The sequence below is a fragment of the Gekko japonicus genome, unplaced genomic scaffold (genome assembly GCF_001447785.1).
Source record: "Gekko japonicus isolate JY-2015 unplaced genomic scaffold, Gekko_japonicus_V1.1 scaffold119, whole genome shotgun sequence".
Lineage (NCBI taxonomy): Eukaryota > Metazoa > Chordata > Lepidosauria > Squamata > Gekkonidae > Gekko > Gekko japonicus.
In genome coordinates this window covers 454,821-468,314 of record NW_015163606.1, presented here as the reverse complement: position 1 = coordinate 468,314, position 13,494 = coordinate 454,821, and the positions used below count along the sequence as shown (strand labels likewise).

At 44.4% G+C, this 13,494-nt stretch overlaps 1 protein-coding gene across 5 annotated transcripts in view; it reads right to left on the bottom strand.

Annotated features, from left to right (window-relative positions):
- Positions 1–13,494, bottom strand: part of RIMS2 (regulating synaptic membrane exocytosis 2) — a 611,329-nt gene that overhangs the window by 194,944 nt on the left and 402,891 nt on the right. For 2 of the 5 annotated variants that reach the window (XM_015407291.1, XM_015407295.1), the window contains one exon: positions 4,001–4,066. The exons of 2 other annotated variants lie outside the window; for them this stretch is intronic. In XM_015407291.1, coding sequence (XP_015262777.1) covers positions 4,001–4,066 — 66 coding nt within the window. Of the gene's footprint in view, positions 1–1,110; positions 1,183–3,383; positions 3,492–4,000; positions 4,067–13,494 lie in introns of all 5 variants that reach the window. One more of the 5 variants, XM_015407290.1, reaches the window with a different exon arrangement.

Sequence of the window (13,494 nt, the reverse complement as noted above, 5' to 3'; positions counted from 1 at the left end):
TGGGTTTTGGCCACTGTGTGACACAGAGTGTTGGACTGAATGGGCCATTGGCTTGATCCAACATGGCTTCTCTTACGTTCTTATGCTGTTCTTATTCCCTCTTCTCAGCGATCAGCCAACATGCCAATGTGTGCATCTGCCACAGCAGCTAAATTGGATGGAGGAAGAAGGGTGAATTCTTCTTTGGCTCAGCTGTACAATTTGAGCCAGAGAAGGGTTCAGGGGCTGTATAGCTCAGGCCCATAGCTTCAGTGGGGCATTTCAGGGCTCCATCCCCTCAAATGTGAGGCACTGATCCTTTCCCCCCCTTCTCCCTCTCCTGTGACATTAAAAGGGCCCTCCTGCTGATCAACAGAGCTCACTGATCAGCTGGAGGGCCCTTTAGATCTTGCAGGAGGTGAGAGAGAGGGGCAACTGTTGGCTGCACGCCTCCCCTGAACTCCAAATGATGAATTTGCCACTTGGAGTTCATATGTGGGCTGCTCCCGCTTGACAAACACAATTTAAAGGGATTCACACACACACATACATGTCCTGGGAGGTACATTTCTCAGAGTGTATCGGATGCCTTGGACTTTAGGGTTGCCAACCTCAAGGTGTGACTGGAGTCAAGTGGGAGATGCCCATGCCTGAATTCCAACTGGCAAAATCACCGCTTGGATTTCAGGGAAGGTGTGAGGCCACCTCTCCTTCCTCGGTCTCCCCTTCTGCCCCACAAAATTTTCCCATGCCCCACCAACCCAAAATTTCTGGCTACGGGGCTGGTATAGCTCATCTCATTTTGAAGGTAAAACAAGCTTCTGACACTCATTCTTCAAGTCAAATGAGTACAAATGTCAGTAGCACTGTCAGTTTTCCCGCCTGTGTTTACTATATTCTACCAATAAACATCTCTCCAGGTGAAAGAGTATGATGTAATTTATGCAGGGCCAAAAAAACCCTACTCCCAGTTCAAGACATGAAAGTAAGTTGGTGAGAATATTAACATATTAGGAGCAGAGCCCAGGAACTCTGTCATTATTCTTGGCCATTTCAAATTTCTACCACATGATATTTACAAAATGCTATGGTAGTAATTTTTATCTATATCTAGTGCATAAGTCAAAATACCTTTCAGGAGTGGGGGAAGTATCAGTGTCATCAAAATATGTTTTAGGCACTCTTCCCTCCTGCCTACTCCTCCTGAACATGAAATAAACAGCAGAGAGATTTTAGACATTTTAGTATTGCTAAAGGTACTTGATATTATTTTTTCTTGTTCTTCCACAGAATATAATTGTTATGCAACATTGATACTTCTCTTTTGCTGCAATGGAATGCAGTCCAGCAAATATTAGGCATGCCTAAAAGGCAAAACTACACAGTATAAAGTATGGAAACTTTTCATCCCTGATAACACCTGTCTGAACTCATTCCACAAACTTATTCCATCATTACAGTATGTGTCTCTCTTCCCCCTGCTAGTGGCAACCAATTATGTGCATAGAAGCAGAGGAATGCCTAATAATGTCTTTTGATGGCAAGTGTCTTGGGATGAGTGCTTGATCTGCTCAGCTCCCTTGTATGCACAGCAGTTGCCAGTAGCTTCACTGCCCAGGGCAGGGAGAAGGGGGATAGGCAGAGATTAAAATTCTGTTGCATGATCCACATAATGATAGGGATCTTTTGGTTCTCTGTTGAGATGTCTTTTAGATTCATGGAATGCATGCTGCCAAAGCAGATAATGGGTTTTCTCCATGATAAACAAGGAATGAGAAGGCCAAACCTCAAAAACCCCTCTTCTGTGTCATGGTCTACATGCATCCTACATGATGAATGCCACAATGTATATAGCATCACACTGCAAGAGTACTGACTTTCCAAAACCCATTGCTGCTTGTAATAGTATAAGTAGCAACGGAATGCTTAAGAAGTCCAAGAACTAGACTGGATTTAATTGACTATGAGGACTGAACCCACAATATGCAGGTTGGGATGGCAGGTTCACTGCCACAGGAGGTGGTGGTGGCTACAGGGATGGACGGCTTCAAGAGGGAACTGGATAAACATATGGAGTAGAGGCCCATCAGTGGCTATTAGCCACAAGGTATAGATAGGAACTCTGGGGCAAGTGATGATCTGTATTCTTGGGGGGGGGGGGGCAACAGTGGGAGGGCTTCTGGAGTTCTGGCCCCACTGTTGGACCTCCTGATGGAACCTGGTATTTTTGGCCACTGTGTGACTGAGTGTTGGACTGGATGGGCAGTGGCCTGATCCAACATTGGCTTCTCTTATGTTCTTATGTTAGGTAAGAAGTCTTGAAGATAAGGCATAAGTCTATCTGTAAAGAGACTGTCCTTCTTAATAATGTGGGTTATTACTGGATAAAATATTTTAGTTGTGACATAAAGTGTCAGGACAAGAAGGAGTTCCTGGCAAAGCCTCTACAAAACCAGGATGTCAAGTTCTCTGGCCCTTGATATAGAGTGGAGGCATGAGGATTTCTAGAAAGCGGAAATAGAATTTGGCAGAAAGATCCACGCATTCCTCTCCAGCACCCCATCAACACTGGAGTGTTACAAACGGCTGTCTATACTTAGGAGAACTTGAAATGCATGCTGATGTGGTGTTGAGAGCTGCTGTTAGGAGAACATTTAATACAGTTTATGCTGGATGTACACAGCTACTTCCTTTGATCATAACTTTTGATCAAATATGACACTAAGTGTATGATCCAGCCAAAGATAAACACTTGGATAAACTAAGTACATGCTTAACTCTCATGTCAATACTCGGGAGATTTAGAAGTTCTTAGCTTTTGCGGAATCATGATCTAAATTTTCTGGGGGAAAATATAGCATGAAAAAATGACAATATTATATGGGTCCTTCCTATTACATTGGAACTACCATACCACATTGGAACTGTTTACAAATATTGCTTTACTCTCTGATCTTTATTTTTAAAAAATTGAATTTTACCACTTAGTGCTCAAGAGAAATAAAAGAAACCCAACAACTTTTTTTCAAACAGATGGTAATTTCTATATGTTAAGCCAACACATTTCTGAACCTAATAAGTAGTATGTCACTTCAGTAGAAATAAACATGAGTTTATAAAGTGCTCCAAGCCTTCTAACATGGAGGAAGTATTAATGAAAGCTATACTCGACAATAACTACTAGACATTGATACTCCCAATAACCAAGTGTTTCCCCTTAAATTTAAAGTAAATCTGTAACTATGATTTGTACAACAAATAACATTTCTGCTATGTAAGTACAGTGCAATGTTGTGTTTCAGTGTACCATTAAACATAAATGGCTGCTTGTTTTGAACAGTGGAGTACTTTCTGCTTATATCTGATATGGGGGGGGCTAAATAAATACGGCACACCTATTATACCTCTCAAATTCATAGTAAGCACCCTCAGAATAGGTACGGCACATCGTACGGGATCGAAGTAATCTGATTGCATCTTCACAAAAGATAGGATACATTGAGCGATCCTTGCTGCCAAAACATAAGGGGTGAACATGAAACTACCATGAGAACATGCACTTCGAGAGAGAAGTGACAAAATAAAAGAAAATTTAAAAAGTTGGACAACTCAAATCAACTGTGTAATATATAGCATGATAATGCATACAAATAATTTATGACTATTGTAATTTATTCCCAAAATACAGTTTATGTATTTAGTTAGAAGATTTTTATGTTGCCTCTCCAGACTTGCTCAAGATAGCATATCCCCCCCCCCCCCGGAACTAGAAGGATCTAATCCAGAAGTTTAAACAAAATCTTAATAACTGCTTCATTTTATAATTTTTTGAGAACAGGGCAACAATTGCCATCAAGTATGTCTTGTTGGCAAAGATATACATTTTAAATATCATTTGTCAAAAACTAATACCAAGTGATATACTAATTGTTTGCTAATGAAAACATTCATTAGTGAAAACATAGGTTAAAGCAGGGACATGCATTTATACACACACAGTCACACACAGGAAGTCAGATACCTGGCATCTCTATGATGGTAGCCAATGGACTGAGTATGTTGGGACCAAGGCAGAGTGTGATAATGACTGAAAGCATAGCAGAAACAAAAATAAAAATAAGACAATGAAATGAAGACAAACAAACATATAATACTAAACACAAAGCTGAATGTCAGATGACAAGAGGATAGGGTGGCTATAAAATAATAGTCTGTAAACAAAGAGAAAGGTCAAATGATCATCTCTACAAAAGCAGTCGTCAGGCCAAAATTCCATAAAACAGTGAACAACTCTGTAAGAATTGCTAATGATGTTATTATCTACAGATCCAATCGACAACTTTGTCCAACTGTATTATGTTAGGTGTCCCTCTTGCCTCAATGCCAGTGCAAACAGCTGAGCTCAAGCCAATTACAGGCCCTTCTAGTAGCTGACTTCATGCAGTCAACAGGTTAAAGCACATCATTCAATAAACATCTCTCATTTGTGACTTAAACAGAACACAAAAAGTATTTGGCAATAGATTAATCAGCATGTTTGCAGAAGATTCACATAACCAGCCTGGCCTATTAGAAGATGGGTTTGTGTACCCAAATATTGAACCAAGATCATCATGAGCATAAAACCCACATTCTGACATATTGAGATGATCAGATAAACAAGCCCACAGTTGATATAGATAAAATATTTCACAACGTTAAGTGGACGATTTTGCAGTGTTAACTGTCAGACAAGAAACAATCAATGGACAATCTGGCAAGGAGCTCAGGTGGGCCACTTTTGCTTTTTCAGGATACCAAGAGAATTTCCTACTATTTATAGGTATTTGGGGATCATCTTTTTCCCATCCAGTAACTGAGAGACAGCTGCCAACACACTTGGCATGACCTGAATAAAGCTGTACAATTATCCATACTTTTTGTTCTGATTACTCATTTACAGATAATTGTTTTAGCATAGATTTATATGCATGTCATGAGGAGCACTGTCAAGCAACTGTGGTCACCCATAAGAGACTGATAACAGTATTAGGACAATCACTACTATGTTTTAGTAAAAGTGTATTTTTTTCTGTTGATGACTACAATTTTTAAAGGCAACACAGATTAAAGGCAACACACTATAGAAAAAAGCTATGTACAAGAAGCAGGGACCCACGATACTCGGGGGGGGGAGAAGGAGCTCCATGTGGAGAAGGAGAAGGAAGCAGCTGCAAGTGAGCCTTCTCCCCCGCCCCCACACCAATGGTGAGACCCAGGCCCGCCAATCCTTCTCCCCCCCAACCCCTCAGCACTGATGGTGTGGCCTGTGTGACTCCTGTTGTGCCCCCCGGCTCCTGGCCCCGCCAATCCTTCTCCCATGTCCCCCACACACTGGCAGCGAGCCACGCGGGCCTGCCAATCCTTCTCCCACTCCCCTCCCCAGGCACTGGCAGCGAGGCCCATGTGGCTCCCAGCCACCGGGCTTGCCAAGCCTCTCCCCCAACAGCCAGAGCATTCTTTGCACATGCACAGGGAATGCTGTTACTTTTGGGGGGATTTAAATATCCCCGTATATTTTTTCAACTTTTTAGATTTTTCTGCACACCTGGGGACTGCTCCAAGTGTGCAGGAAAATTTCTCTGCCCCCCAAGTGCCCCCGATGTGCGAATTTAGATATCCACACGGAGGGGGCAACTTGGGTATTAGATATATAGATGTTTGTTCCAAGCACACTCACTCAGGTGAAAGCAGCCGGTGTCCCAGGGAGTGGCGCTCGGCCGCAGGAGGGTCCTCCAGAACACCGCCGGCTGCCCCACCCTTTTGCCGGCTGCCCCACCCTTCCGTCCCCTCTGCCGCCCTCCCTCTCTCCATGCTGGGCACCTCGTCCTCCACAGGGCTGCCCCGGTGGAAGAGGAGGCCCAGCGGCCACTTCACTGGTAAGTGAAGGGGGGGAGGAAGCCAGCAGCCTAGAGGCAGGGCCGGAGGTGGGGGACAGGGCTGTGCAGAGTGGCGTTGTGGTCCCCGTGGTCTGAATCGGGGTCACTGGGGGGGCTGGCCTGCCTGCCCCTCTGCTGGCCGCACTTTAGCCTTTCTCCCGCCAGCCACCTGCCCGCTGTGGAGCCTCCCTACGTGGCGGCAGTGCACCAGGCTGGGAGGCAGAGGGCAGCGTGCACGCGTCCCGCTCGGCTTGCTCCCGTGAAAGCGCGCACTGACGGGTGAGAAAGAAAAAGTGTCCACCATGGCCCAAGACTCTGGCAAGAGGAAGAAAAGCAAAAAACTCCCCGGCAAGCCGACGTCCCCGGCCCGGGCCAATGAACGCGGCGGAGAGGGGAAAGTGAGGCATGGCGTGGGCGGCCAGGAAGCCTCCGCTGGGGAGGGGCAGAAGAGGCGCTTTGTTCGGCGGCCACAGCTGCTGCTTCTCCTTAGCGGGCGGGCGGCAGCCTCCGCCGAAGCTTTCTTTGCCTCTCCTGGCAGGACTGAGGTCGTGCCCTAGACGGGCGGGGGGGGAGGGGGGCTTGCTTGTGTGGCGGGTGTTTCTTAGGGTACAGTATGTGGCTTGGAACTCTGTGGTAATAACTGAGTAAATGTACCATTTTATAGTACTACTATTGATTAATAATATAAAAATCAACAAGGTAAAATAAGTAGCAGTATAATCCTAAACAGAGTTCATCGAAATCAATGGTTTTAAAAATATGTAATTTTGCTTGGGATTCCATTGTAAGAGAACAACACATAATTAAGTTCATTCCACAACGCACCTTCAGAATGTCAGTGTTCACCTCTAGAACACTAGAACAAATTTATGTTTGATATTCAAGTTAAAGAAATATGGGAATGTTCTGTTGTTGTTTAGTCGCACAGTTGAGTCTGACTCTTCATGACCCCATGGACCACATCACGCTAGGCCCTCCTGGCTTCCTTCGTCCTCCAGAGTTTGCTTAATTTCTAAGGTTTGAATTGATTTATGCATAATCAGGATAGGTGAGGGAAAGATCTAGAATTAAAAAGACAGCCAAACTTTCCTACATCATCTTAAACAAAGCATTTTGCTTTAGCACTCATACAGTGAGCAACTAATGAGAGCACAACCCATTTTTAGATGTCTATCTGTTTTTTCTAAGTCAATAGTAATTCCACCAAGATGACTTTTTATGGTGTTTTGAAAAAAGAAAAGAATGTGAAATTGTCATAGATCATTTAGTAGCCTGTCAAGGATTTCTCATTTTGGCCAATCAAGATCAGTAGCCCTTTCACAATTCAAATAGGAATGCAGCATGATTTGTTAGTCTCAGGAGATACATAATCGTCTTTAGCTCTCTTTTTCCATTGGACTTGGTTTGTCTGTCTCAGGAAGATACAATTCCAATGTATCCTGCCATTATCAAGACGGAATATGCCATACTGTGGTCCACTTTTATTCAAGAAATCATACTGCTCAGTAACATACATTACTGTTTATGCAAATAATTTTCTGTAGGTTATCAGATATTTTGGACATGGCTCATTTACCTTCCTCCTTGCTCTCCATCCACCTTTCCTCCATTACACACAAATAAATTTGAGACTCCTCAAACAGCGTTCACTGCACTGTTGCTGATATTTTGGCTTGAATTTAATTTTTATTAAAGTTTATGAGTTGTGAATATCAGAAGGTATTCTGAAGGATACTGACATTTAAAACATAAATTGTGGAAAGTAAAAAGTTATTCTTTCTTTTTTCATGTAGAGATACACAATGCAGGCATTTTAATCCAAATTTCTTCTTCTGACAGAAGCCCCTTAGAAATAATGAGGTCGCAATCGCGCACAGAATTAGCCGTGCCATAGGCGCAAATGCCGGAAGGATATTAAGGGCGCAATCACACGAGAACATATGCCGAGCATCCCGCACCCATCGGCAATCCATTTTGCTCCGCTGCAGAAGTGAAGTTAAAAAAGCACCAGGGAAAGTGCAGTAGCAAACAGGTTTGCTACGGGCCACAGACAGACTTTCTCCATGTGATCACTCCAGCACGCTCTCATGGCATTGGGATGATCTGATCAGGCCATCCCGATTCCATGCCATTGTTTTTTCCCCTTCTCAGTATGCGCATCATCGCATACTGCCATAGGAAGCCCTTAGTGTGGAGATGCAATTCATTGATCCCCTGTTTAAGCGAGTCGGAAACAAACGGCAAAAAAACCCCAACCCCTGACTCACCCACGGTTGTGTCTGATCATGCAGTGGCAGGCTGTGCCCGCAGCGTCAAAGAACGGTGTGATTGCGCAACTGTGGGTCAATTTCCTCCAGGGTAAATAGCCTCGCTTCCCCCTGCTTTATCTCGCACGTGTGACCGCAACCTGAGACTGGGTCACCATGATTCAGTAAGAATAGGTTCAGTCTTTCTCTGTGCTGTTTCTTATTGCCTATCTTTACAAGTAGACAACAAAAATGAAAAAGTGCTCCTATGGAATTTTCTTCATTACCCTTTGTCTTGAGACCAACCCCATGTCTACTTGGCTAATACCACTTGATGTGTCACTTATTTCTTATAGGAAGGATGGCCAGAAGCTGATCCCACTCTTGTCTACTCCTTTAAATCTGGAAGGATCAACATTAACATATCTTGTTGTATCTTAACTATGGTAGCTACATAACTCTCAAAAATGGACCAGCTAGTCATCAACTAAAGACCTGACTTCTGTCATTCATGTCTTTGTGACCTTCAGATCAGACTAATGTAATGCTGCCACCAAAAACGGTTTAGATTAAAAATTTCACCTGGTTCAAAGTGCTGCAGCTTGACCGTTGGTGGGAATAAGATGACCTGAAAGCATGTAAACCCATTCTAAATCACGAGTTAACAGTTTGTTTCCAGGCCAATCAAGGTGCTGGTTAAGCATAAAATGTCTACATCCTAATTATCTCAGGGAGCATCTTCTCAATTATGTCTGCCTTCTCAAGCTTTGGGGTCAGTCAGTGAGGCCTAGAAGAGTACAGTTTCTTCTGGATGCTAGGCTGTGATCCACATGAATATACAAAGCTGCCTTATACTGAATCAGACCATTGGTCCATCAAAGTCAGTTTGTACTGACTAGCAGGCTTGGAGTATCAGGTACCAGAAGTCAGGCCAGGCAGAGTCGTTCAGTCCAAAGGTAAGGGTTCTAGAAGTCAGGCAAGGCAAAGTCATCCAGTCCAAAGATCAAGTTTCCAGAAAGTCAGGCAAGGCAGAGTCAGTGGTTGAGCATTTATTGTACGCGTTGCATCCTTGGCTAACAGCCTCCCTTGGCTAGTTTTTATAGCTATACTCTTAAAGGTCATGCCTGCACCCAGCTGCACAGGAATAATCCTGCAAGTACTCCTCTTGGTTATCAACAAGCAGATGGTGTTGGGCCAGGAGGTGTGCGCTTTGCCATCTCTCCTGTAGCTCTGTTCTTAGCCTCCACCTGTGGTGCTCTAAGGGTGTGGGTTATACTGGAGGGCTGGAGACAACCGAGTTTCACCTGTTGAATCAGGGATGGGGGATACCTGAGACTCTGCACCAGCTGTTGGCTGGGAATCCTTACAAGTCTGCAGCTCATCTTCCTGTTTGCTGGTTTCTGCTGACTCAGAGCTGGCTACATGGGGATCCTCTTCTCCTGAGGAGTCCTTGCTATTGCTGAGCCCTGGATGACTCATGACATCAGTATTGTCTTGTCAGATTGGCAGAGGCTCTCCATGGTCTCAAGTCAGAGGCTTTTACGTCACCTATGACCTGATTCCCCCCCCCCAGAGATGCAGGGGATTAAACTAGGTGCCTTCTGCATGCCAACCAGATGCTCTGCTAATTGAGACATGGCCCATCCTTAAATGTCTCTTTTATGGCAGCCTCTGAACTCAGGAATTCTATTTCTCAGCTGGCCCACTTATCTTCTTCTCTTGCTTCCTTTCGCAAGATCAATAATGTTTGTTTGCCTAAGCTTTTGAGTGGTAAGCTCTTTTATAAATATGTTCTGCTGCTATACTATTTTATTAATTTTAGAGTATTTTGATTGTTTTATATTTTATGAAATATGATTGGAAAACAGTGTAACTATCCCACATTTTAGAAATTAAACATACAAGATACCCATAACTGTCATTAGCAATTCCAGTTTACAGATTGAGGAACAGAGGCTGAGATAGCATGACTTGCCAGGAGTCAGCATTTGAGAACTGGACATTCATCTTTACCTGCTACACGCTATAATACAAAGACTCTCAAGAAATACACAGTAAAATTGCACAATGAGTCATACGTGCAATTATTAACTGAACTCTTCTTGTGTAGAAGTTTAAATTGTATGAGTTTATAGTCTGTGGCACCAACCAAATATTTCTTCAATAAAATCAGCTGTTTCTACGGTTGTTGTAATTGTGTGCCGGCTGCTTCAGGATGAATTTATAGCACAATTTATAGCACTGGAATGTGGAGTGCCTCAAGGGGCAGTGCTGTCCCCAATGCTTTTCAACATCTATATATGCCCTCTTGCCCAGATTGCCCAGGGGCATGGACTGGGTTGTCACCAGTATGCAGATGACACCCAGCTTTATCTATTGTTGGGCGGTCAGCCCAACTCCAAACCGGAAGACCTAGATCGGGCATTACAAGCTGTGGCTGGTTGGCTTAGGCTGAGCCAGCTGAAATCGAATCCGATGAAGATGGAGGTCCTGTTCCTGAGTCGGAACGGTCCAAGGGTAGGGATCCCGCTCTTGACCTTCGATGGGGCACCATTGGTGCCAGCGCCAGAGGTTAGGAGTTTGGGAGTGCTCCTGGATGCCTCCTTAACAAAGGAGGCCCAGGTAGCAGCCACTGCCAAGTCAGCCTTTTACTATTTCAGGCTGATGTTGGTTTCCTTCCTTGAACGCAATGACTTGGCAACAGTCATCCTCGAGACTGGATTACTGTAATGCCCTCTACATGGGGCTGCCCTTGTCTCAAATCCAGAAGCTGCAGCTGGTGCAAAATGCCACGGCCAGGCTACTGATGGAACTCCCCATTCAGGAGCACATCCAACCTGTGCTAAAGACATTGCACTGGCTGCCTATAGCACACTGGATTCGGTTCAAGGTGCTGGTTCTTACCTTTAAAGCCCTTTATGGCCAGGGACCTGCATACCTGAGGGACCACCTTTCCCGATATGTACCCCAGAGAGCACTGCAATCGGGGACCCAGAATTGACTGGTCCTCCCAAATATTAAGGATGCCAAGCTAGTGACAACTAGGGCCAGGGCTTTCTTGGTGGTGGGTCCACTCTGGTGAAATGAGCTCCCAGAGATCAGGGCCCTGAAGGACCTGTTGCAGTTCCGCAGGGCCTGTAAAACGGAGCTCTTCCGCCAGGCGTTTGGAGCCGCCGCCACTACTGACATCTGATGGCTTATGATGAGAGAGCCCTGACCCCCTGGATCTTCCAATTACTGCCTAAACTGACTGCCCAGGATAGCCGAAAAAGATCAAGGAACTGACTGTATGATGAGGAAACTAAGCACTAGCACTTTATTGGACTATTATATCTATGGTTTTAAGAATTCTTGTTGTTTTATATTATACTGTTTTTATGTAAGCTGCCCTGAGCCGGCCTTGGCCAGGAGGACGGGGTAAAAATCTAACTAATAAATAAATTAATAAATAGCGGACCAGATGATTCAACGAGGCAGCTTTCCCAAGACTCAGCCTAAGTAGGCTAAATAGGCTGAATAGGCTAAATAGGCTGAGAAGTAATCAGGCTCAGGAGCCTAGCTTGCAGGTGTTGAGATCATAGGGTTGCACGGTGCTTGGTCAGGATCCTATGAAGTATTATTATTCTCACTCTCTGGCATGGAGCTGAATGCAGCCAGTCAAGCACTTCACCTTCTTGGCCCGGGCCTTCTGCCATCACCATTCCATCAGAGTGAGAGTGTCCCATGGGGGTCTATGGGCTGAGGCTCATGTCCTGCCCAGCAGAGACCTGGTGACTATTTCAAGGGCTGGCGGCGAGACCTCCCTTGCAAGCTGAGGCAGGATGGCCTTTCATGCTGCTGGACTATTGTCAGCTGGCACCCTGATGGGCCTGGGCCCTCCCTGATCCCCCTGGTCCTCCTCAGCCACCATCCTTGGCTCCTTGGGCTCCTCCACAGAAGACTGCAAGTCTGAGTTACTGGACTGGTCAGTGGGAATCATGACAGTACCCAACATGTGATATAAATACTGAGGAAAGGTACATGAAGATCTTTAAAGCAATGCTTATATAATCTGCTGGAGGACCATCTGTACCAGTGTTTCTTCTCAATGGGAAGCAATTAAAATGTGTTAATTTGATTCTAAGTAATTTCATGTTTCATGGAAAGCATTGTTGAAATTAGTGTTGTGAAATTAATAGGAGAATTATGTTTCGTAGTAGTCACAAAATTTCTCATGAGTTCTTAAATAACTATATTATTTATGTCTGAGCAATGTCTTCTAATTAGATACACACAAACTCATTGCACCATTTTTAAAAGATCAGGATATGCCAACTATCATATTTTGGTTAAGGAACTTATGACAATTGACAATTGTAGAGAAAACTTTCTATTTAGTTAAAATGATAATCAAATTCCTACCTGGTGAATTTTTGTTCTTCTTGTACACATTCAGCTCAGGGAAAGGTCCTAACACTGGATAGGCAGGGCTAAAGAGGACTTGCTAAGACCACAGGACATCTCCTAGATCACTAGGAAGGTTGCTGTCCAGAATTTGTTTCAGTGGGGAAGCCACTTAAGAAATCATAGAAACAATTATGAATTAGTTGAAGACAGGAAAGGGAAAAAACTTCCCACTTCCTGCCAACTAGAAGAACAGATTTTTTTCAGGTAATAATTTCCCTTTACTTCTCTCTTAGACAGGAAGGCATTCAGCATACAGAAATCTGGAAGCATACAGAAATCTGAAAGCAGTATGTGCCAGGGTAAGCAAGTACACTATGCCTGATTATTCTTCAAGACAACGATCCTAAGATTTTGTACAGAAGCATTTGCCTTAAGTTGTCAAAGATAAAGGCTGTAGTGAAAGAATATGTAGAGGCTCAAGAGATTGCCTTGTAATAGAGCTGCCAAGCCACGGCGGGGGATCCATGTGTCTTCACAGGATCCCTGCCGCGGGGGACAGCGATACGCGTTGCACCACCATCGCCAGGATGTGACGCTACGCATCGCTCTGGCAACGGGACTCCAAACAACCCCATTGCCAGAGCGACGCGTAGCGTCACATCCTGGCGACGGCGGTGCAATGCGTATCGCTGTCCCCCGCGGCAGGGATCCTGTGAAGACGCACGGATCCCCCATCGCAGCTTGGCAGCCCTACCTTTTAAACATCTTCCAAAAGCTGCTGAAACTATGGTACCTCTAGAATTCCACTGTGAACAGCAGAGAGTGGGCCATGAAGGAAAGTATGGCAATAGAGGCCTTGTTTCCCAACAAAAAATCAAAAGGACTGCTTTGTTGTTTTATAATTTTAGCGCTTTAAGTGCTTTTCTAGTTGTTTTATGAGAGACTGCCTCTCATTCAAGGTACTC